Below are 23,614 nucleotides of genomic sequence, written 5' to 3'. Positions count from 1 at the left end.
TTTTGAGTCAACATATTTAAGGCCATAAATGGACTTTTAGGCACCTCTTTTTGGCCACGTATGTTTTGATGCGTAGTTGGTGTTCCTGAGATTGTGATGTTGCTGTTGCTGCTCATCTGCTATCAATTGAACAATCTCACACACACGAAAAATCAGAATGCTAGGACCTGGGCACCTGGGGCCAGGTTGTCCTGAACCCAGAAGGACTTGTGGGATACAGTGTGTCCTCGGTACTTCCTCGTGGAGAAGCTGGGAGACAGGGCAGAGCTGGTGGAGGCCTTGCTGGGGGTCGGACAGGGGAGGGGAGGGCTTCAGGCCTGGCGGGCAGGGCACCGGAATTTCCAGCCGCGCGTGTGCAAGAGGCTTGCTCTCCCACCGACTTGCTGTGTTGGGTGGCGCTCCATCCCCCTGTCTGTGAAATGGGCAGAGATGGAGTCAGGGCTCCTAAACATGTTTGGATCAGCAGCCCTCTTTGAAAGATGGATGAAAATATCACGGGCAACTTGCGGAGACAAAGACACCGGCGTGTAACTCGGTGCACGCGCCGAGGCACCGGCCGCCTGCCCGCCCACCCAGTCTCCGTGCCCACACCCTGGTCAGAGTCTCGCAGTTAGACACACCTGCTGAAATCGGTCGCTCGTTCATCCGTTTGCTCAGCAAATGTTTACTGCCGAGTGCTTGTTCAAGCTTTCTGAACCACGCCCCAGCGTTGGGCCTCGGTTTTCCCATCGAGAGAGAGAGTGGTCTGATGCATTTAGGCTCGTTATTGCTGCCTCCCCCGTTCCCCCCATTCCCGCGGGTGGGCTAGGGGGAGAACCTCCCTGAGGGGTCTGGCAGGGCCCTAGGCTGCCAGCTGGAGGAAGGCAAAGCCCCCCAGGTGCTGTGTGCTCCTTGAGGCTTAAAGGACAGCGGGTCCGAGGGAGTGAAGCGCTTTCCCAGAGGCATGCAGCTGGGAAGGCTGGAGCCGGGATTTGAACTCGGGGCTGTCTTGTCGACAAAGCCCACGCTTTCTCCTTTATGCCACACCCCTACTTTTCCGCTGGGAGCGGGTAGAAAGGACTCTGAGCCCCAGGACCCAGTGGGGAGAGGAATTAGCGGAGGGTCGCCCAGGGGTGGGGTTCACTTCTGTCTCCCCCGCTGGCTCGGACGTCCTTTAACGCAGGGCAGTGTTGGCGGCATGCGATGCCGCGTCCTGGGCCTTGGCCCAGGGTCTGGGGAGCAGGGGTCAGAGGTGTGTCCGGGAACTGGCCGGCACTCAGCTGCACACTCCCTCCCCCCAGCTCTCTGGCTGGTGCCCGTCCATCCCTGAAGCCCCGGACCAGCGAAGGCCCCTCGGCCCGTCCCCCTCAGCAGTCCCGCTGCCCAGAATGCTTCATCCCTGTTGATTTTCATCACTGCCTTTGGATCCGAGATCCTCTTTATCCTGCCCACCAGCTGAGGACGGAGACCCGTCTCGCGCCCAGCTCTCTCTGTGCTGGGGGAATGAATGAATGAGCGAACGCATGCTGAGTCAGACCGGGCCGTGGCCTTGGGGGTGCGCCCGGGCAGCAGCCCGAGAAAGCTGGCTCCCGGGGGTGGGGGCTAGAAGAGGGTGTGCGGTGAGAAGGGGGAGGGGAGGAGAGACCTTTCCCCGCCGACAGGCTGCCGGAGGACGCAGAGGGCGTGTGTGAGCAGGGGGCGTGTGTGAGCAGGGGCCCCGTGCAGAAAGCAGTGTGTCCGGGGTGGCGGGGATGGGTCGGTGCATGAACGGGCATGGGGTGCGGGCACGCTCGGTGGCCTTTGCGGGGCCTGGGAACCCGAGCACGTGCCCTGGGGTTCGCTCCCGCCGCCCGGCAGCCCCCATTTCTCCCGTTTTGCGTTCTGCAACTTTCCTCTCTTCCTGACAGATTTCTCCACTAAATTTGACTTCGTCTCCACACTTTTGTTGGGCAAATTACATTAAGATGGATGTTGCAGGTACGCTTTATGGTTTATTTATCGTGATACTGTTGGTATCTCACACTTATAAATAACTTATGTTATAGCTTTTGTTTGTGGAAATGTAACTTACATATTTTATTACGCTTTCTGTAAACCTCAGAAAGAATCTTGTCAGGGAAGCGCTCTTATCAGCAATCCGAACTGTGAGACGTAAAAATCGACACTAACATTATTTTTTAATATGCCAAGGAGGCAGGTTACTCTTGCTGTAGTTTGAAAGGTTTGCTGTCATCATAAACTTACACCTCAATAAAACATTAAAAAGTCTCAGAATGATTTTATAAAAGTTCACGGGGGAGGAGGAATGGGTGGCAGAAACCACAGACACGCCACACCAGGGGCCGAGGGCCTGGACTGGCCTTGTTTTGGGGGGGGGGCAAGCCCTAAAAGGTTCCAGATCACCCTGCTCCCCAACCCCCTGCCCCTCACCCTCCAACTTTCCCCAAGCCTGGCTGTGAAGACCTAGTTTAAGGGATTCAGGCAGAAAGGAAACACGAGTTCTGATGAATTCTGGATCAGGCGGACGTGCCTTTGAATCCTGGCTCGTCCACTTTCTAGCTACGTGGCTTTAGGCCAGGTTTCTAGGCTCGGTGTTGTGACCTCTGAAATGGGGAAGAGCACACTCACCTGACCTTCTGATGGGGAAGCATTAAATTTAAATGAGACAGCTCTTCGCAGCGCGGCAGGTGTGCTCAGCACAGGAGAGTGGTTCCAATCGGTTAATGCTTGTCTCGAAACTTTCGTCTTCTCCTTTTCCGCCCTGCCCCGCCCTGCCCTGCCCTGCCCTGCCCTGCCCTGCCCTGCCCTCCGGGTACACTCTCCCCTCCTCGCCGCCACCCGAGCTGAGCTCTCTGGTGCCCTGTCTGCCCCCCCTCCTCTGTGCATGATTTCCCCAGTTTCTCTCTCCAAAGCGATCCTGTCCTTTGTTCTCATGCTCAGCTCTCGACTGGTGGTTCATCTAGTCACTGATCTCAGCTCGTGGCCACGTGCCAGGCCGGTTCTGCACGTGGAAAGGAACCTCCGGCACCATGACGCACAGGCGCTCTGAGAGCAGGAGGGAGCTTGGGGGCCGGGCTGAGAGCTTTCCGGGCTTCTCAGATCGTCACGCAGTGCTGGGGCCTTGAGCTTCCTCATCTTCCCACCCTGGAGGGGCCTGACGGGAAGGCACAGAATAGTGGAAACGTCTAGAATACAGCCTTCTCGAGGGTTAGGATCTGAAGTCAGCGTAGGAGACGAAAAATGAGCAACGTCAAAAAAATACCTACAAACTGCGTCTCGCCCGAGTGTCTGCTGGGGCAGTTGGCTGGGCGCAGGGCCCCATGTGCACGAGCGACCCGTGTCCGCACACAAGATTCTCGCCAGGAGGATGAGGGGTGCCCTCGGAGGCCCCCACCCCCCACGCTGTCCGTCTGCTTGTTAAGGGGTGGGCCCCATGGAGCTGCCTGACCTCTCTCTCCCCTCCCGCCGCTGAATCAGAGGAAGTCAGACACACCCCGGACCTGAGGGAGCACGTGGCAGATCCAGCCACTGCTCTTTGGGGTCCGCCCTGCAAGGTGGGGTGTGCCATCGAATGCTCCTCGGACCCTTGGGAGACTGTGTCCCTTGCCAAGGCCGACTCCGGCAGGCAGGGTGGGGTGGGGGGGCACAGTCAGGGGTCAGGTTCCCACTGGTTGGGGGATGAGAGCACACAGGATGTGTCCCCGAAATGCCCCGGCTCCCCCGCCCCCTCTTCTCCCCTCAGGAAGGGTGCAGAATGGAACTGAGCCCTCCAGGGAAAATTGGGGTTCCCTTCCAGGTTTCGGGGGAGAACTCGCAGCCAAACGCAGCCTCTCTAGCACGGGCCGGTAAGAGGTGCGGCGGGTGGTTCTGAAAATGGCTCCCGAGGGCCCCTGCCTGCTGGCACCCACACCCTCGGCCCTCCTCCAGCGTGGGCGTGGGCCGGTGCCCGCGGTCTTAGGGACCCGGCGGAGCGGAAGTGACGGCGCCCCTGCAGAGACCGGGTGGGAAGAGGCTGTGACTCCCAGGCTGCTGCCCTCCCCGGCTCTTTCTCGCTTGTTCCCTGAAGCAGGGTGCTGTCGTGGGAGCTGCCCGTGAAGAGGCCCGTTTGCCAAGGAGCTGAGGTCCCAGGCCGCCCGTCCCCGATGGACGGACCCCCGCTGCCCACCGCTGGTGGCCGCAGAAGCAGGCCCTTCCCCAGGCGAGTCCCCTGATGATCGCAGCCCCGGCCGACTGCCGTGCCTGAGGCCTGGGCGCTCCGGAGCAGGGGACCTGGCTGCGGACTCCGGACCCCCCGGGACCATGACACAATCACCGTCGTTCCAAGCCACTACGTTTCGGGGTGCGCTGGGAAGCATCCGAGTCCCGAAAAACAAACGGAAACGGATGTACACGGTAACCGGTTTCAGCTCACCGTTGTCTTCCTCGGAAGAGACCCGGAGTTCCTGGGGGCGAGGCAGAACCGGGCTCCGGTCCCGCTCCGGAGGTGGGACCCGTGTGAGCTGTGTGCCAGCTCGGGGTCTCGGTGTCCTCCTCTCACAGGCGGGGACAGTGGGGTCTACCTTCCTGGGGCTGTCACAAGGATGGAGGGAGGGAGGGAACGCAGGTCACGGGCACGGTGGACACTCCGTCAGTGTCTGCCGGGTCCGTGCTCCAGCCTGCGTGCGCTGCCCGGACGCATGCCCCAGGGCCAGCCCATGGGCAGGCCCCGCTGCCACTGGGCCACGTGGGGCGGGCCTGGCGAGTGCCCAGAGAGCAGCTCTCCAAGGCCAAGGCGGAAGGGCCTTCCATGGCTGGTGTGACCCAGCCGCTGACCTCTGGCAGTGTGGCGAAGCAAAGCAAGCGCACGCTGTCATTTTCTCGTGAGCATTTTACTGCAAATGCTCTTGTGCCTTAAAGTCCTAGACTTTTGTAGAGAAAACTGAGCCAGACGGGCAGAGGCCTTCGATGAAGCATTTTTTTTTTTTGTGGGGTGAACGTGAAGTAAGAAGTTCATGAAAAAACAGAACTCCTCAAGTGAGGCTTCTTCAGTTGATGTTTTATAAAGCTCAGGATTTGCCTCCTCCAGAAAAACTATTTCTCCCTGCGAAGGAAATGCAGTGTAAGGCCCAGGACATACCAGAAGCAGCCCTGTCCAGAACACACTTCCCCCGGCCTCCTGGGCCGACGCGAGGAAGACAGGCGCTCTGAGGTCAACTTGGGTGACTCTGCCTTTACGTGACGAGCCTGTTCCCCAATTCCGCTCTCAAGAGCGGCTCCCACGGCCACTGGTCTGAGGAACGAGATGAAAACGGGGGCCTGTGGGCTGACTTCTTCTCCAACAGGAAGGCCGATGCCTCCTGTCTTCTTACCAGAAGTCAAGGGCCCAAGGTTTCCTGCCAGCCCGGACCGTGAAGACAAGACAGTGAGACTCGACGGCCGCCTGGCAGGGGCAACCTCCCCCCACGGACATCCTGGTTCCAGGGCCCCCTCCCGTCCTGGGGACACGTGCCACTGGGGACGCATTTCTGTGGAGGGACGGAAGCCCACTACTCCCCAACCTGCGAAAATCTGCACTTGGGTACCTGGGGCTGTCCTGGACGGCCCAGGGAGGCGGAGGGGCCTCCAACCGGTATTTTAGGGAGACGCCCTCGGGGCCTCGCAGGGATTAAACAGGCGGGAGGACCGGGTGCTCGCCGGGCGGCCCGGCTCCTTCTGGAGAAAAGTCTCTGCGGGTGGTGACCGCGCAGCTTGATCCTCCTAGACCGGAGCGCTGCAGATTTATGCCCGTGCAGAGCAAACGTTGTTTGTAAGCCGTTTAATTGCGTTACTGTCTCTCCGCTTTATCAGATGCCGCTGAGGCAGAGGGGGCTGTGCGGCCCCGTGGAGGCTCCCGGGCGCTCCCAGGCCCGTGCTCGGCGCCCACGGCCCGGCGGCCCCCGTGCCGCTCCCCCCCCACCCCCGGACGCCTAACGAACTGCTCACGCAGCAGCAGGACCGAGCGGGATTTGTCTCCATCTGGGGTCCGCGGTGAAGGCCGCGTCGCCCACACCTCTCGGCTCTGACGGAAGAACCATTGGCGGGGCCACACTTAGGCGCAAACCTGGTTTATTGTGTTCTTTGGTTAAATATCGTTTCTACACCGTCTCGGAGCGTTGTAAGAACAAAGATAAGGACATTTGTATAGAAAGGCTGAAAACACTCTTGCTTTTTCGGAGCAAAGAATGAATTTACATAGAATGAATCTGCACTAGTATAAATTCTTACAATCAGGCTGGACTTATAAAAAGGTAGGGCTTTTGTCGCTGTTCGTTTTGAAAAATAGATCTCCCCGGGCTGGCCGGCCTCGCCGTCCTGGGCCCGGCCGCACGAGTCTCTGGGAAAGGCTGCCGCTCCCGCGCCGCCGGAGGAGCCGTGTCAGCTCATCATGTCCAGGCCGCAGGGCTCGGCGCCGCCGTCGCCGCCGTCACCGCGCAGGGCCTCCGCCACGTCTCTCCTGAACACGGACAGGTTCTGCGTGAACCTGCGGGAGGAGGAAGGAAGGGCTGAGGGCGGCGGCCGGGCGAGGCGAGGCTGCACCCGTGTCCTGACGGAGGAGCCACGGTGGCGTTCAGCACCCTGGAGAGCGCCCGGGGTCCGGCTGGCGGAGGCTCCTCCCCTCCACTCTGACCAGCAGGACCGCCCCCTCCCGGAAACTGCAGGTCACCACCCTAGCCACTCTGACCATTTTGAGGGGTGCATTTTGTGGTTATGCTATTCAAAAATTGTTTTTAAAACAGTCAAGTTACACATTGATGGGACAGAGGTTATAAAGAACTGAAGTGCCCGGTTGAGCTCATGTATGAATTCTCATAATCATCAGGAGTCTTCCCAAAGGTAGGCAACAGTATCCTCCCTTTGCAGAAGAGAAAACTGCCCTTAGTGCTTCAAGAGCGGGGCACTGGGTCAGACCGCCCGGGCGCAAACCCTGGCCCCACCACCCCTTAGCTGGGTGATCTCGGATGAGTGCATGGGTGCCCGACAGGGGCAGCTACCCCACAGGATCGTGGGAAGCGAGACTTCACCTGGGACAATGCCCGCGAGTGCTCAGTCTAGAGCTGGCACTCAGGAAACACCGGCCTTGCTGGCCGGGCCCCCGGGAGCGAGGAGGGCCGGCCCGCAGTTCCCCAGCCCCAGGAAAGCCCACTGAGGGTTCCCCACTCAGCGCCTTCAGCCGGCTGCCCCCCTCTGCCTGGGGGGGTGCCCTGGCAGGGAACAGAGGGAGAGTCCGCAGGGCCCCTCCACTAGGCCTTGCACTAGCCGAGCCCGGGCCGGCGACTCCAGGACACACCGGCCGCCAGGACGGCTGACGTGCACTTCCGACAGTGTGGCCCTTGAACGCCACCGCTTTCACCAGAGGGTGGGACAGGTGGATGTTTTCCCTGCAAACGTCACTCCGTATCGTCTGTCTTCTCCAGCAGAAGCTGCCTGAATGGTCAGTTCCCCACGGGCACCCCCCACGCCGGGCGCACGGCAGGCACTCTGTAACGTTCCATGCGCCGGATGGGTGGATGGAGAACGCGGGCACGGCTGCTAAGTGCGGCTCCTCTTACTTAGGTCTCCCGGGCGACTCACGGGTCCCTGTTGTTACAAAACCAGCCACCACCCCACGCTTTTTTTTTTTAACCAGCCACTCCTAAAGGCCAGGCAGGGGAACCGATATTTACTGCACGTCCTATGTCCTCGGGACCATTCCTCACTCCATTCTGTGTCTAAACATCACAGCCAATTACCCCGGTCTCGGTTTCACTAGTAAATGAACCGAGGGCCAGGGAAGCCGACGCGCTCTCTCCCACGCAGCCCGCAAAGGGCGGGGATGAAATCTGAGTTGGGGTCTGCCCGACTTCAAGGCCCGTGCCTGTTCCCAGGCTGGGAAGCCCTTCCTCGTCCTTTGCAGCAAATCTGAGCTTGCTTTCTTTGGCTTTCCCGTTAGTCGCTTTCGTATCGCTCCTGCTGGACTGTAAGCTGCCTCTGCACCCCGTGTAGTCCCCGGCCCGATGCTTGCGGGCACGGACGCCCGGTCACGACTGCCGGGCGGAAGTGAAGGGAGCCAGGGTTCGAGGTGTGGCAGAACAGCCGCACGCACGGGTGAGCTGTGTTAAGCACGACCCAGTTCTTTTCCACGAACCCGGAACACCGCCTCCCCCGGAGACGCTGAGCCTACCACCGGGCGTTGCTCACCTGTCTCTGTTCTTGATGGACAGGTTCTGCTCCACGCCTTCCATCAGGTTCCTGAAGCACTGGGCCAGGCCCTCCTGCTTGGGGAGAGGCTGGCTGTCGATCAGGCTCGCCCTCAGCTCACTGAAATACTGTTGGGGGACAATGCAGGCGTCAGGCTCCGGCTCCGGGCCATGGGGTGGGGGGGTGGGGGGGCCCGGGGAAGGGGCCCGACCGGCTCCTAGCCGCCCAGGCTCCCAGCTTGCAGGGGAGCCCCTGCTGGGTCCGGCCCGCACCGTGAGCCTTTGCAGAGAAGGGGAGCAACAGAGGCCTTCCTGCACTCAACCTGCGTCCCCTTCCCCGCGGCAACCTCTCGCTGTGACTGCTCTGTGGTCACCAGACGACTCAGGCTGACGGAGGCCTCGCCGCCTCTGCGGGGACGGGGCAGGCGGCCGGGAGAGGCAGGGCCTCTCAGGCGGACGGGAGGATGGGACTGACGCCCAGGGAGCACGCTGGGGCCACTGATGGCCCAGCCCAGGGTCCCATCACCTTCACGGCTTCAGGGAATCGCCCCCCAACAACCCCGGGCTTTGTCTCCAGCCCCTGCCCTTCCGGGTCAGGATGGGGCCGCATCCTAGGACGCGGGCACGGGAGGAGCCTGCTTAGTTCCGGGGGGACGGTCTGTCGTACCTGGTCACAGGGGACCCGCAAAACCCCTTCCCCTCTCAGGGACCGGGGAGGTTTTGCACAAAAGCTCTCATGCTAACCACGGCCCCTAATGACTGGAAACAGCCTAATTTGGGCACAAAGACAGCGTTTTGCCAGTCGTGAGTTTATCCTTCCCAGCCCAAACGGCATGGTATTTAATTCCCGTCATACGTTAAAACAGCTCACATCAAAAACACACGTAATTAATATGGAGTCAGACTAATACTTAAATACTATCTATCAGAGGCGTTAGACGTAAACCTCACTGTCTCCCCGAACAAGATGGGGAATGCACAGAACCACTTATTTTTCCTTTTTATAATGATGCAGTGACTCACACCAAAGAGAAAATTATTAGTTTTTCATCCCAAACCGTGAAATATTGCCTCCATCAGTAAAGTATAATATTGTGATGTCATAAGCTTTTTCTAAACACTGAATTTGCCCTTATTCCCTCTCAATCATTTTAAAAGAACTGCTCTCCTTTATAGAGCCCGGATCTAAATCACAGCGACGCCGGGGGAAGATGAATGGCAGGGCTCCCGAATGCGGCTAAAATTGGATACTTCAGCACAGGTGAGTGATGAGACGGCACTGCTCTTTTTGATGTATTTTCTCCTTCCATTAGTTTCCTTCCAAGGCTGGGGTTTCGGTTTGAATTTTAATGTATGCGCCTGCCTGTAATCTCCCCGTCTTTTCCCCCAGTACCATCTTATTGTATAGACAATTCATTCTCCCGAGCAGGAAGGAGCGCCCTGTTCCGGCCCACTGCTGGGGGGCGGGGTGGCTTCTGGGGGCAGCCCCCCACCCCCGCGGCGGCGCGCACTTCGGGACTGGAGACGCGTGCCCCAGGGTGAAGGGGGCTGGCTCCAGGTTCGGCCCTGAGGGGCTGCTGCCGCGGTCCAGGGCAGTAGGGATCCCAGGCTTAAAGGGAGGCCAAGGAAGGGGCAAAACAGGATGATTGCTCAGAATCCCCTTGGAACAGGGGCAGGAGACGAGGGTGGGCTTGAAGCTCTGCTGGGCACGCCACCCGCCCCGTGCGTGGGAGCTCTGGGTTCCAGGGGAGCTGGCCCTGGGGCCTCTGCTGAACTGGAGAGGCCTCCGGGGAGCACGGCTCTGCCCCTGGGGGCTGGAGCTCCCCGCTCAAGCTCAGGGGCCCCTCCGCCCTTCTCAGCCGTCGCAGCGTGGCCGAGCATCCAGCCTCTGCCCCGCCCAGGGCCCGCCCCCGCGGCCCTCCCTGCAGCCCCACTCACCTTCTCATGGAGCAGGATGAGCCCCAGGAGGGGCCTGGACACCGACCACTGGTTCCGGCAGTCTTCGAAGACGATGGTGTTCATGAGGACAGACATCATCTAGGAGACAGGGTCCCATGAAGGCACTGCTGCCATGGCTCGGAGCCCCTCCGGCCGCTGGCCCCTGTCTCTCAACCCTCTACGCCAGGTCGCCGGGTGACAGCCCCGCTCCCCTTCCTGTCTGCCTCTCGTTTCACCGGAGGTCAAGTCACGGAGGGAAGCGGCTCTCAGGCGGAGGGAGGGAGGGGACCCTGCTTCCGCCGGCTCGGGCTGCTACGGACGCTCGTTCTTCCTGCTCCGGTTCAGTCACGCACACACTCACTTCGCTCCCACAGGCGCATTCGCCCATTCGCTTACATTCGAAGCCTGCGGGACAGCCAGCGGAGGGAAGGGAACAGGGCGTCTAGCCCAGCCTCTGCCCTGGAGGAGCTAGCTGGATTCTCCCTGGGGCAGACCAGCAGGAGGCAGCTCGGAGGAAACAGGGCGGGCTGGGTGGGCGCCGTGCCGTGGGCATGCAGTGGGGGGCCGAGCGACAGACAGGTGGGCCAGAAGCAAGACCCCAGTGCCAGGTGGGAAGGCCACGCCCGAGGATCTGGACTTCATCCTGATGGCAGTGGGAGCCAGCCATGGGCTCATAGCAAAAGGGGCACAAGCTCAGACTTGTCTGGGGACACGGGGGACATGTCCTGTGCAGCTGACGCCACAGGAGGGAGGCTAGAGATGGCTGAGGCGGCTGGAAGCCCAGGTGAGTGACAGAGAAGCAGGCTGTGGTCATTCACGTGGGGCCGAGGATTCACCTTCTGCTTCTCGGACACTCCGCCGCCGGCCTCCGGCCCGTTCCCACGGCGCCAGAGCTCCTCTCCCCACGGTGGGAGGGGCGGCAGGGGCAACAGCCACTCGGTGGCACAGGCTACCGCGCACACCGCCCCCAGCTGGGCTCTCGTGACACTTGGTTTCACTCTCTGGTATTTTTTCGATCCAATGTACACTTCGGTCCTGGGCAAGTTACTGAACCTTTCTCTCTCTGCCTCTGTGTCGTTAGCTATGAAGAGAAAATTACGATCCGGCAGCAGGAAGCTCCGAGAACCAAATGAGATGGTGGAGATCAGAAGTGCTGCGGAGAGCAGAAGGTGCCGCAGGCGTGCAAGGTGCGTGATCACAACAGAGACGAGCTTCTCCGCAGCTCTAAGCACCGGCCACTGCACGCACACCCAGCAGCGCCGTCGTCACCGCCGCTGTGACGCTGAGGCTGGTTGTGAAGGAAACCCGCCAGCCCCTCCCCTGGCCGGCTGCGTGTCCGGCCTCCCCGGGGAGAGGTGGGGTCTCCAGCCTGACCCGAGCATCGGGTGCAGGTCACGTGTTTCTACGTGTAACCTAACGAGCCACCCGAAGTCACAGAGCCACAGATTAAACTGACAAGCAAAACTAACCGATCCGCGGAGACAGCCTAAAATATTATGCGCTTCTCAGTGTGAAGGCAGAATGGATATTTTAATGGAGAAGATGAAAGTTAGAGGTACTGAACTCCTCCAGTAACTGACAAAGCATCCTGAAGTGATGTGCCAATTACTTTATACGGTTCTCCCGTGGATTCATTTGTCTGAATGCATGTATTTATGTCTGTAATAAGTGAGGGGATGTTTGAATAAAATACTTTTCTAAAAATAAAGTTAGCGAAAGTGGATGATTTTTCCCCCTTTTTCATTCTTCCGGAAAAGTGGAAATTGGTGAGCCAATCTGCCCAAATGGCACGACGTGGCGGCTCCTTTCCAGCGACCCTTTCCCTAACAACCGTGGAGGGTGCGGGGGAAGCAGCTCAGCCACGAGGCACGTGGAAGACCACGGGGTGCAGCGCTTCAGTGCAGCAGCCTGCCCGGGGCGAAGTCAGCTCGCTGGTGGGAAGCCCTCTGGGGTTCACGTGAGGACAGCGAGGACGGCAGGGGGCGAGCTCCTGGTGGCTCTGCACTGCGCCACCCCCCCCCCCCCCCCCGGCCCACTGAGCTGCGGGGCTCCATCAGTGTGTGGCCAGTAGAAGGAATGCAGCGGAAGCCTCCCCCGTCCCTGCAACACACACACACTCCCAGACTGTTACAAGGACAGCCAGAATGGCCGTCTCCAATCTGCCCCACCCAGGCTGCCATTTCCAGGGCCTACGTCCAAAAACACACCTAGCCGCGTATCCTCCTCGGCCGTGTTCTGCCCAGCTCGGGAGGGGACCCCTTGGGGAGGGCGAGGGCCACTCCACACCGCCTCGGCGTGTCCTCGTCCCCCTTCCTCGTTCCCATAGGCTGTGGCAGGAGACGACAGGAAACCCCTCTCAGCACACTGAGACCAACCTGTAGTAGGTAGTAGGGACAGGCTTCGGAGCCAGTCAGACTGAGGCCAAATCTGGCCCGGCCACACACCCACCTGACCTGAACTTAGGAGGCTGGGCAAGCCATTCACTTCTCTGAGCCTTTGGTCCCTTGCCTGTAGGCAGGGGATGATACCAGTTACCTGAGGGGCTGCTGTGAGCACTGACGCTTCCATAGGCCTCAAAGTCCCTGGCATCTCTTCACTCCAACTTTGGCTCCCTGGCCCGGCCCGGCGGAACCTCGTGGCTCAAGCAAGCACCGCATTTCACGTCTTGATTGTGTGCAGATAAATCAATTATAGTCTCCTCACAATCCAACTTCACTGAGATCTGCAGTAAAACCAACCAACCAACCAAACAAACAAAAATAACAGCAAAACCCTAAAATGGGAGCCAGTCCAAAAGGTGTCCCTACTTGGCTGGTACAGGTGTCAGCGTGGACTTTGAATGACAGAGTTCCTGCCGTTCTGAAAACGCGTCATCTTCCAGACAGAACCCGAAGCTACTCTGCACGTGCCCGGCCTAGAAGAAGAGCACAGTGCCACACCGTGCTCTGTGTCTCCGCCTGCCCCTCAGGACCCCCCCCCCCACGCGTCTGCTTCCCGGAGCCCAGTGGACTTCCCCACCCAAGGGTGCTGGGTGATACTCTCCCTGTGGCAGGCCGGTCATTTCCAAAAGTTTCCAAACATTTAGGAAATTTTTATATTTCCTAAAAATAATAGCATCCCTCCCTCTAAAAATACCACGTGCACAACAACTGAAATTGACACCCTAGGAAACACTGGGAAATGAAGCTCATTTCCTTTGAGTTCTAGGACTCCCTATGAAGCGAACACTTCTCATTTCTAATGTTCTTCGAGCACACTGAGTAATATAACCAAAAATATTTCAGACTTCCCAGAAACAGGCGGGACAATTCAACCCCCTCCCTCTTGCTTCCCATCTGTAACGGAGAGAGGCGTGTCTGACCCGCCCGCACGCGGCCCAGGATGGCTGGGAGTTGGGTCCACCACAGGATCGTATATATTTACTTAAAACAATATGAGAATGTTTTGTGTGATTACACGTCACAACATATTTAATGTGCGGCCCAAGACAACTCTTCTTCTTCCAGTGTGGCCCAGAGATGCCACAAGGTTGGACACCCCCGGAAACTGAACCCAAAGTGACGAGGTGAACCCTGACCCTCTGGGGGTCAGACCTTCAACGTGCTTAGGGAACTTCAGCTCTTCCCTCTCGGATCCTGGCTCTCCGTTGAGGGCCGCAGAACAAGACAGTCCCAGCGCTACCCTGCTGCCTGTTGGCCGGGGAGCCAGAAAATGGCCCTGGGACGAGAGTCCACCTGTCTCGTCCGAGCGGTGGCGGCCGGAGGGCCTGAGAAGGCGGCTTTGGGTTAGACCAGCGATTTCCAAATTTTTTCATCTCACGGCACACGTTAACTACTAAAATTCCATGGCACAACAAAAAATGTGGTTTTTGCTGATCAGACAAAAGACTAGGTATGATTTCGATTCATTTGTGCTGGGTGGCTATTGTGGTGTTGGCTGTTGTCATTTTTTTTTATTTGGCGACCTACGGAAAAAGAGGTCCGTGCCCCTGACCGAACAGTTAGGTATCACATGTTATAAAAATTCTCGTGGCGCACTGGTCGAAATCGCTGGTTCAGACAAAGGAAGGGCGCACCTAAGAAGAGGTGAAGGGCTCAGGAGAAAGCCTAGATCGAGGCTGGGGCGGCGGGCGCAGGACGGAGGTGGGATGGTCAGGGCTGTGCCCGAGGGGACCTGTCCGCAGAGTGGGGTGTCCCGATGTGGCAGGTGGGGGGCCTTTATGGGAAGACGGGTAGTGTACCAGACGATCTGTCCCCCCCCGGCCAAGCCAGGCGGCCCCCGATTCTGAGGTCAGGAGCAGGGGAGGTTCGGAGGAACACCCAACACCAAACGCCCCAGACACTCAGCTGCTTCTGAGCCTGATGCATCCTCTGGTGCGGTACCTGGCCTTTCGGAAGGCCGGTGGCAGAGGGGGGCCCAGGGCCTGGGGGGGCCTGAGTGCTGCCCACGGAGGAGATGCGTCTGTCCGGACTGCCAGTGCTCGTGGGAATGAGGGAGCCGCTGCCGCGGCCCCTCGCTGCTCCCAAAGCCCCATGCGAGAGCAGCGCACACCGAAATGTGATCCTTCTCAAATTAGATACTAGTCATCTTCAGGGAGAAGGAATCAATTGTTCGCTTTGTCCGCTGCCTACCGGTGCGGGCCAGTGGGATGCTACGAGACACAAAAGCAGTGGACCAGTGAGCGGGTGCTTCCCTGCCTGGACTAACTGAGCCCTACCACCTACGTCACCTCACCTCTTTTAATGTCCACACCGTTAGCGCGCTCTTAAACTCCTGCATGTCTTTGTGGCCTCGTGACAGAGAAGCGTGTTAGCGCTTTAAGTGAAAAAACAATCAAATGAAATGCAGGACAAGGTGAGCCTCTTTTCAAAGAAACAAGACAGCGGTCGATTATGGGCGACCCCTTCTCCTCCGGAAAATCATTTCGGGGTCCCGCCCACTGGGCCTTTGCACAGGGCTAGCTTTGCTGAAAAAAAAAAAAAAAAGATAAGCAGAGAGGCTTCTTACCAATAAAGGCACCGCGGGACCGGTTGCCTCGGCCGGCCCTGGTCTTGCATTAGCGCTGCAGGCCGCAGCCACACCGACGGCACCCTCCCCCGCCGCCCCTCCTCACGGCAAGTGAGGGGATGCTTTCTCTCTGAGTGATGCACGGCCCCGAACGTTTCAGAACTCTTGCACCCACCGCAAAATCCAAGGAAAACCACGACCTAGTTTTGCTGTTGTTTCAATTTCCCCCATTACCAACATTACCCCTAGTTCTCAACACACTCACTTGGATCATCATTTATTGGGGAAAGAATTACCTGCCAGTCTCCTAGCTTATAAGATTGAAGATAAAAGTTGGAATGCAACTTCAGGATTAATTAATTGAGAGTATTGCATGTAATGTGTCTATTCTGAGTGTTACTGCACGTATCACAATGAAAACAGTTTTATTTTCCATGGCTGAAATAAATTATCATAAATAATTCATTTCAATGGCAGAGATGTACCGGAGAGCAGCGGCAACGAAATTGACTGCACTGCACTGTGAGTCTCATTCCTGAATCTTCATTATCCACTGGAAACTTTTTACGAGTACTCAATCATATTTCAAGTGGCTGCAGACCTCATAAAGCAGCTTGCTGCATTAAACTAAAACCAGGAAACCTGGGGCTCTGGACGGCTGCAGGGTTTGCCACTCAGCACTATTTGGGGGACTGCTTCTCACTCTCCTCTTGTTGACATCAAACAGAACGCTTTCCAATGTGATGGGAAAATTACGCATCACTTGTCAAAAACACGATTTCAGTTTCCTCTGGGTAGGAACGGTGGCAAAAAAAAGTAGAGGAACAGCTTTCAGTGCCAAAGCCGTTTTCCTCTAGCATGTGACACTGTTACTTCTCGTTCACGGTGCCACGTGACAGACAGGCTTACACCAGCCTCTGGGGGTCCCCGACCAGCCAACAGGTGTGCGAGCTCCAGGGAGGCCCACAAGGGCACATGCACGGTGATTCTGCCTGAAAAGACCTGCCTATCTTCCTAGGAAGGTGACACTGAACTTGAATCCTAACAGATGTACAGAGCATCACCGGGGAAGGAGGATCTATCCGGAAAGGAAAAGAAAATGAGAAAAAGCACAGGAGGCAGGGCTGGGCCTGCGTGAGAAGCAGGGAGCCCGGCACAGGAAGCTTTTGAGAGAGGCTTTCTGAGCGGCCAGAGGTGGAGCCGATGAAGAGGGGAAGGCTGGGCTGAGCCCGGGTTGTAAAAGGCCGTCCAGGTCACAGTAAGTGCAGAAATGAGTCTGGGCCAGCACATACACGGGGGCCTTCCAAGGCCTGTTGGGTAGCGATGAGGCCTCTGACGTGGAACAGTGACTGACGGGGAACTGGGGGCCAGCACCCGAGGGCGGCTGGAGGCAGGGGGCATGGCTGCAGCCGGCTGCAGAAGTCCGGCGGGGACGTGACGGGGGCCTGGCGGGGCTGCGGTAGCAGATGCATGGAGCGCCGACCGGAATTCCCGACTGCATGCCCTGTCTTCTTCCCAGTAAATGAAGGCTTTCCCAGAAACATAACCTGATATGGAAGCCGCAGATAAACACTGAGCTCTAAGGATAAACACTGAGCCTCAAAGTCAAGGCTGCCAATGGAGAGAAGGGGTTGGGCGCCAGGCTGCCCCGGCATGGAGAGCTGGCTGTGTCTAGCAGGCCAACAGTCCAACAGTGAGTCCGGGGGGTCAGGGGCAGTGAAACGAACCCTGACCAGGGTGCATACACACGCACGGCAGAGACCAGCACAGGCACGTGCCGCTATGAAACCTTCAGTGATGAAGTCGACGCTGCTAACCGAGGCCCCTGGACCTCCGGGAAGGGGGCGGGCAACGGCGTGCTCCCGCGCTGCGCGGCCCTCACAGCACTTCCCGAGGAGCGCCGTATTTCACAGTGGAGCAGCGCACGGCACGGCGGCACGAGGGCGGCTCACGCAGCCCTCGACGCGGAGCGCGATGAATATTGTATTCCGTAATAAATGTATTATCCCTGCCGTAGGAGGCTCCGAGTTTCACTGCCTCTCATCTGTCACTGCATTCTCCCTGATTTCGTGAAGGGATTTGGTTAGATGGACATAAAACCCTTCATAACCAACAGGGGAGGATTATTTCACTTATCATGTTCACAATGATTTTGAGTGGGGAGAGAAAGTATTTCTGTGGAAAATTCATGGGGCCCTCCGAAGCACTTTCCACCGAAGACTGGGCTCCGGCTCCCATTTAAACCACAGCGGACGGCGCGCCGCCTCTCAGGGCCGAGGGGTTTTATTTATAGCTGTCTGAATGGCACAGCGAGTACCGGCCCGGGGGCCGGGAGGTGATTCCAAGACATTGCTGAGACTTGCAACCTCGTTGGCCCTGATCATTACACAGGGACCCTAAGACACGGCAGTGACTGACAGTGCTGGGGATCGAACCTCGTTCCACGGTTTCTTCAGACACTGGCCGACCGCCTCCCCTGTGCTGGCCCGGGGTCCGAGCCCGGGGATGCAGATATGCACGGCTCGGTCAAGTCGGGGAGGACAAGCGCAGTATTTAAACGAGGACAACACAGTACAGCAAGCACCATGAACCTAGGCCCGCTCAGGGGGCGTTAGAGAGACCAGAGGCGGCTGGCTGACTGCCTCGGGTGGCAGGGGCATGCAGGGACCCCCGGTGTGTCGTAGGGAACGAGCCAAGGTGGTCAGGCGGGAAGAAGGGCAGGCAGGGGCGAAGGTGGGGAGAAGCGGGTGACGAGCAGGTCCGGGGGGCTGGAGAGGGAGCACAGGCTGTGCTGGCGGCTGACGGGGAGACGAGGGCCGGTCTGGTACAGGAACCCTTCCAGCAGCGACGTGGGAAGGTGACCTGCCTCTGTAACCAGGGGGGGTCAGAGCCTTTAGGGGTCTGGGCCCCCCGACTCCTTCCAAGAAGACGCAATGTTTTGTGCTGTGCCAGGACCGGGAAGCCGCAGACGGGCGGCCCGCGGGTCCCGGCCTCGGCCAGGATGCGCCGCGGCGCCTGCCCTGCCGCTCTGCGGCCGGCGGCCTGAGCAGCGGCACCGCCACTACTTCCGCTGGCCCACGGCACATAACTTAATAGTGTCCCCTGTCAGGAACGGTTCCCTTTGTCAGAAAGCTTTTTATTGATGCTCAACCTTCATTTTCCCTTTCTTAATATTATCCCATTATGCCAATACTCCATTGTGCCAGGCTAAGTAATTCCCTTTCCTCCCTGGCATTTACATCCTCCGAGTATTTATAGACTTATCAAATGCCCCATTTAGTTGTCACTTAGGCTGGCTATACATATTTAGCTTCTTTAATCTGGCCCCATAAGCCAACCCTTCCATTCTCCTAAATCACTTGAGTTACTCTCCTCCAGGTTTCTGTCAATTTGTTTCTAGCCTCTCTGTAATTCAGGGGGCTTGGAAACAAGACCGGGGGACGGGGAGAGGGGGCCGCCTGCTCCCTCCGTGGGACCGGAGCATAGCGTTTGCATAGGGTGGGGCTTCTCCCCTAAAGGGCAGCCTCCCTTGAAGCAGTCCAGGCTTCTGGAGGGGCCAGGAATTCTGCAGGCATTGCAAGTCAGTATTCTCTTCTCAGCTCTTATTATGCACTAGGTGCACCCACGCAACGCATGCATTGAGCTCCTACTGTATGGCACGTTCTGTGGCACGGGACCGAATCAAGTGCGGTCCCCGTGGCCTCCCGGAGCACGGCAGCCTACGTATTTATTAATCTCCTGTTGTCCGCCCATCAAGTTGTCTCCTTCTAATCTTAAGGGTCTCGGAGAAATCATCCCTAACTGCACTTAACTCTAATTGACGCTTTCAGCTCCCCGAGTGGAACTCCCCTGTCCCATCTCAAACAAGATGCCACATTAAGTACGGGCATTACCACACGGCTCCCGCTTCGGGCTTTCCTTCTGCCGGGTCTCTCTGGGGCCTCAGAGACTGCTCTGCAGGTCTTGCACTTTCCTTCGCTGTGCTTCCTGGCAGCTTATCCCTTATTCTCTGCTCCTGTGACCTCAGCTAAGTGTGCCCGTGAGTGCTCTGCTTGCCCGTGGCACCCGCGTTCCAAGCAACGGCGCGGGCTGAGGGGGAGGTGGAGGGAGAGGGAGAGCTGGAGGGCAGCGCGTGCTGGCTCGAGTCTGGGGAGTCTGGGCACGAGACCACAGGACGGAGTCATTCAGCCGCCGCCTTTTCCTGGGGCCCACTTCAAGTAAGGTTCAGAGTCCTCCAGGAGGAGGTGCTGTTCCCCTCGAAGAGGTGGAGTGACTGACCCAAGGGCACAGGTAGGAAGCCCAGAACTGCTACTCCGACTGCAAAACCTGTCTGTTCCGACTGATGGAGCGGAAACTCCTGAACCAATACAGAGACTCTGCAACGGAACGACCCTCAGAGGAGGACGGAACCGCCCCCGTCTGGAAGCACCGAGTCTGTCTGTCCCCGAGCACGACGGGGGCTACATAGTCAACATGTCAGAGGCATCCGGGCCGCAAAGCACGGGAAGCAGCATTAACTCACAAAAGGTCGGGGGACCAGGGAGCCTTGACCTTGTTCTTCAGGCAGTGACCAGACCATGATCCAAAAGAGTCTTTCCTGGCGTACGACGCAAGCCCACGGCCGCCCCTCGGGCTGCTGCTGCTGTGGGCCGAGCTCCCCGAGAGTTGAGGCCGAGCCGAACGCCAGGCCCCAACTCACCGCACCAGCACATGGACACACTTGGGGAGAATCGCATGTCATTTGCCCTGCAGGGACGTGCAAAACCAGTAATAACCGTAAAATGAATAAATCATTAAGCCGACTCTCACTTTATATATCCTGTTCCATTGTTTCAAAGACTTGAAGAGCTGCTCACACCACTCACAATGCCACTCAGAGACAAGGAGAGACCCTGCCATTGACGCCGCCACCTCCCTGGGACAGGCACGGACGGCCAGGAAGGAGAGCCAGGAAGGGGGTGGGCAAGGCCCTGGGAAGCCGCGCTCCGGTGAGAGCCGCACCGTCAGGGGCCGTGACCGCCCCTGGAGCAGGTGCGTCCCGGCACCGGCATTTACTGGCTGTGTGACTGCGGGCGAGTTACTTCGAGTCTCTGAACCTCTGCGTGCTTTCCCCACGTGGGCGCCGTGAGAACACATTCGTTGATGTCCTTGGACTCCCAAGTTCAAAAATACCCACACTGGCCTCATCTACCCGTTAGGACGGAGACTCAGAAGAGACTTGGGTGTGAAGACACCATGTAAAAGGAGAGCGTTAGGAAGGTGATTTTTGCTCTTGCCCGGACGGAGTACGCAGGAAGAGTGAGTGTGAAGAAGTCAGTTTGGGCACAAGAGAGGGAGGGGCACAGGGAAAAGCGACTGTTTTCAGAGCAGGCGCACATGACGCACTTGGCGCACCCTCCTCCGGGTCAGGGAGGCAACGCTGCTTGGTCCGTCTTGTCCTCGAAGCGTCCCTGAGTCAAGAAGTCTGTCTGGGAGGACAGCAGCCGCGACGGACGACACTTAGGCCGGAAAGGGCTGACTCGGACCCGGGCCCAGGCGGAGCAGCCGAGCCCCTCAAGGACCCACCCGCAGGGACAAGGGCCGCCAGGGCCTCTCCCGGTCTCTCTGTCTCTGTCTCTGGTCCAGACTCTCGGCACAGCGGCCGCGCTCCCCCTGGCTGCTGCAGACCGGCGGCTGCTCTGAGCACAGGGCAGGGGCTGGAGGCTGACCGACCCTTCTGAACGCTGACTTCCCCACCCAGGGGCCCTGACGGAGGCAGCCGGTGCCCGGCGTTCGCCTCTGTCCAGTCCGTTCTGCAGAGAAGGGTCCTCGCTCAGGCACGGGTCTGGGAGTGGCGGGGTTCTGCGCGCCTCCCTCTGCCTCCCCTCCAGCCCACCAGTCCCGTCTCCGGTCCGTCTGAGCTCCGTCCCGGGGGCCGGAGCGGACTGCCCCCTGCCAGCTGGATGGCTTTGGGTGAGCCACGGGACTTGCCGGAGCTGCAACCACCCTCTTTCGACTATAAAATGGAGATAAAAACATCTGCCTCGCAGCTGATGAGACTTAAATACAATACACACACACACACATGCGCACACGCATATCAGACGTGTACATGTATGGACGTGTGCACCAAGCACTGAGCACACAACCTGGCGTGTGATGATTATTTCTACTTCTTTCCCGTCATATCGTTCGTCACAATAATTCTCTGAGTCTGAGGTGGCCCTTCCACAGTGACGGCTCAGGTCCCAGCAGCCCGCAGAGAGTAAGGCGTCTGTGACCGGAGGGAGGAAGGGTCTGGCTCTTTGAGGAGGTGTGCTGGTTCTTCCACTTGGACGTTGGAAGAACCCCCGGCCCAGCACGCTCTGGTTGGTGTGGTCAGCCTCTCGGTGACACCCGTGCAGGCTCAGGACCCTGCTGGCGAGCCCTGGCCTGGCTTCGGTGCGACTCAGGACAATGACCTCAGGTGTCGCCTTCAAGGTCGCAGAGATGCCACTCGGAGGAGAAAGACTGCCCTGGTGTTGTTAACGCTTGGGGGTGCAGACGAAAGCCAGACAGCTCCGCCCTCGAAGGGTGCACAGTGCGGCCACCTGTGCCGCGCCAGCGTGAACAGGCAGGGCCATCTGGGGTGCCCTCGTCTCCCGAGAACGCTCTACAACGAAGACAAAACTGTCCCTTCGGAACACAAACCGTTCATTCTCCCAGGGCTGGTCTCCGTATGGAATCCATGGATTGGGAATTTTCCTTGCAGAGGCTTTTACAAAAGATATGTTCGGCGAACTATTTTTATCCTTCACTTACAAGGATAGCCAACTACGCCAACCCCCGTTAATGAAGACGCTGAAACCACCTTGCTTGCCATTGGCCGTTGGGGTGATGGGCCTAATCACACCCTATCGGGCTCGGCCACTGACCACCGCTCTCTGCGTCTTTTCCTTAGGAAGCGCTGGCCGTCCGCTTTCCGTGAGTGGGCGGGGAGAGGCGTGCCCACTGGCCGTGCTCTTACAGCTCCTTGGCTGTTCCGAGAGCACCTGCTGCGGACCGACAGTGAGACCCTGCTGCACCGCGGATGAAAGGGCGGTGACAGGCTGCAGCCACCCTGATTCATCACAGACGCGCTCGGAACCCCTGGGGACGCCCCGTCCAGCCGCTGGCACCCAGTGACTTCATGCTAAGCCACACACTGGATCCTGTTTTTTAGATTAAACTCGAGGGCTGATGGACACGTGGCTCATTTATTTCAAATTCTTTTTTTTAACGAAGGAGTGGGCTCCTTGGAAAACATTATAATTCCCCCATTCTATAAACACACAAGTATAATTGCAAAATGACATCATTCTGTTTTCATTTAATTACTCCTGAAATGCTTTCTATTTAATATTCATTACTCAAAAGCTAATTTAAAAGAGAAAGAGATGAGACTTATTCAAAAAGATGTACTGTCATTCACAGCGATAGTTATCTAATATACAGAAGTTAATAAAGCAGATTAATCTACAAGTCCCTTTAAGCCATGCTTGAGTTTTGAACAACTGCCTCTTTGACCTCTCACCCTCACGCTGCGCACCAGTAGCAGGTGCCAGCTGTACAGAAATTATGGCTGCGCATCTGAAGGCAGAAGCTTTTCTTACTTTGCTTCTGACCAGCAGCTGACCCTGTAGGAGTGATTGTTTCTGGTGCCGGCCTAAAGGCTACATAAACCAGTAGCAGATTAACAAAAGGCTACACAGACCAGCTGCCTCGCCTAAGGGTACCATCCTGCCATCCTGGGCTGACACCTCCGCTCCGGCTCCCGCCCTCCCGACCGCTCCCCATCGGTTTCCGTGCATGCATTTCACCCTTGTTAGTCTGGGCGAGGGGGGAGGAGAAAACCCCCCAAACAACAAAAAAAACCCATCCCTTCCCTCGAACTTGACTTTTGAGTATTCCGTGTCAAACTGTGCCATTATGATGCTAATCTAGGTCTGATTTAGCAACTTTAATAAGAGGCTAAGCCCTCTTGTAATTAGATAATAAAATTTTATTATGTATTTTAATATTAAAAGTCTTAAAATCAAACTCCTCAAATCATACACTGGTACAGAACTAAGGTACTTAAGTACCGTAGCCCCAGAAAACGGGAACCCGAAGAAGCACAGTGTGGCTGATTTTTCACTCCCAGAAATGTAAACGTGGGATTCCTATGTGGTGGCGGCGAAAAGCTCCAACACTCTTAATTACGTGCGGGGAAGAACGGATCTGCTCCAGTACGGAGCGCACGGTACCGCTTCCCGCGACGGCGCGAGATGGCTCTGACAGTTATTTCCCGGATACAAATTACACAAGTACGAAAACAATCCCCATAATGATTAAATGCAGTTATGTACATGGGAGAATACCAGTGCGAATGGTAACATATTTAAATGGTTTTCCTTCATTAAAAAAATTATATATGATATTAAACCATCAATCACTGCTGCGGCACAGGAGTTTAAGGGTACTGTCACTGGTTGAAATAAATGACTTGGAGACCGAAT

The 23,614-nt window shown here is 57.7% G+C and overlaps 1 protein-coding gene across 2 annotated transcripts in view; it reads right to left on the bottom strand.

The window, feature by feature from the left end:
* Window positions 1-6,046: 6,046 nt before the first annotated feature.
* RANBP17 (RAN binding protein 17) overlaps window positions 6,047-23,614 on the bottom strand; it is a 227,750-nt gene continuing 210,182 nt past the window's right edge. For both annotated transcript variants that reach the window (XM_028529018.2, XM_028529019.2), the window contains 3 exons: window positions 10,113-10,211; window positions 8,176-8,303; window positions 6,047-6,478 (listed from right to left, as the gene is read on the bottom strand). In XM_028529018.2, coding sequence (XP_028384819.1) covers window positions 6,373-6,478; window positions 8,176-8,303; window positions 10,113-10,211 — 333 coding nt within the window. In that variant the 3' untranslated portion in view covers window positions 6,047-6,372. The remainder of the gene's footprint in view (window positions 6,479-8,175; window positions 8,304-10,112; window positions 10,212-23,614) is intronic.

Source organism: Phyllostomus discolor, chromosome 13, assembly GCF_004126475.2.
Source record: "Phyllostomus discolor isolate MPI-MPIP mPhyDis1 chromosome 13, mPhyDis1.pri.v3, whole genome shotgun sequence".
Classification (NCBI taxonomy): domain Eukaryota; kingdom Metazoa; phylum Chordata; class Mammalia; order Chiroptera; family Phyllostomidae; genus Phyllostomus; species Phyllostomus discolor.
Note: the sequence above shows the minus strand (reverse complement) of the source record. Positions and strands in the feature narration are given on the sequence as shown.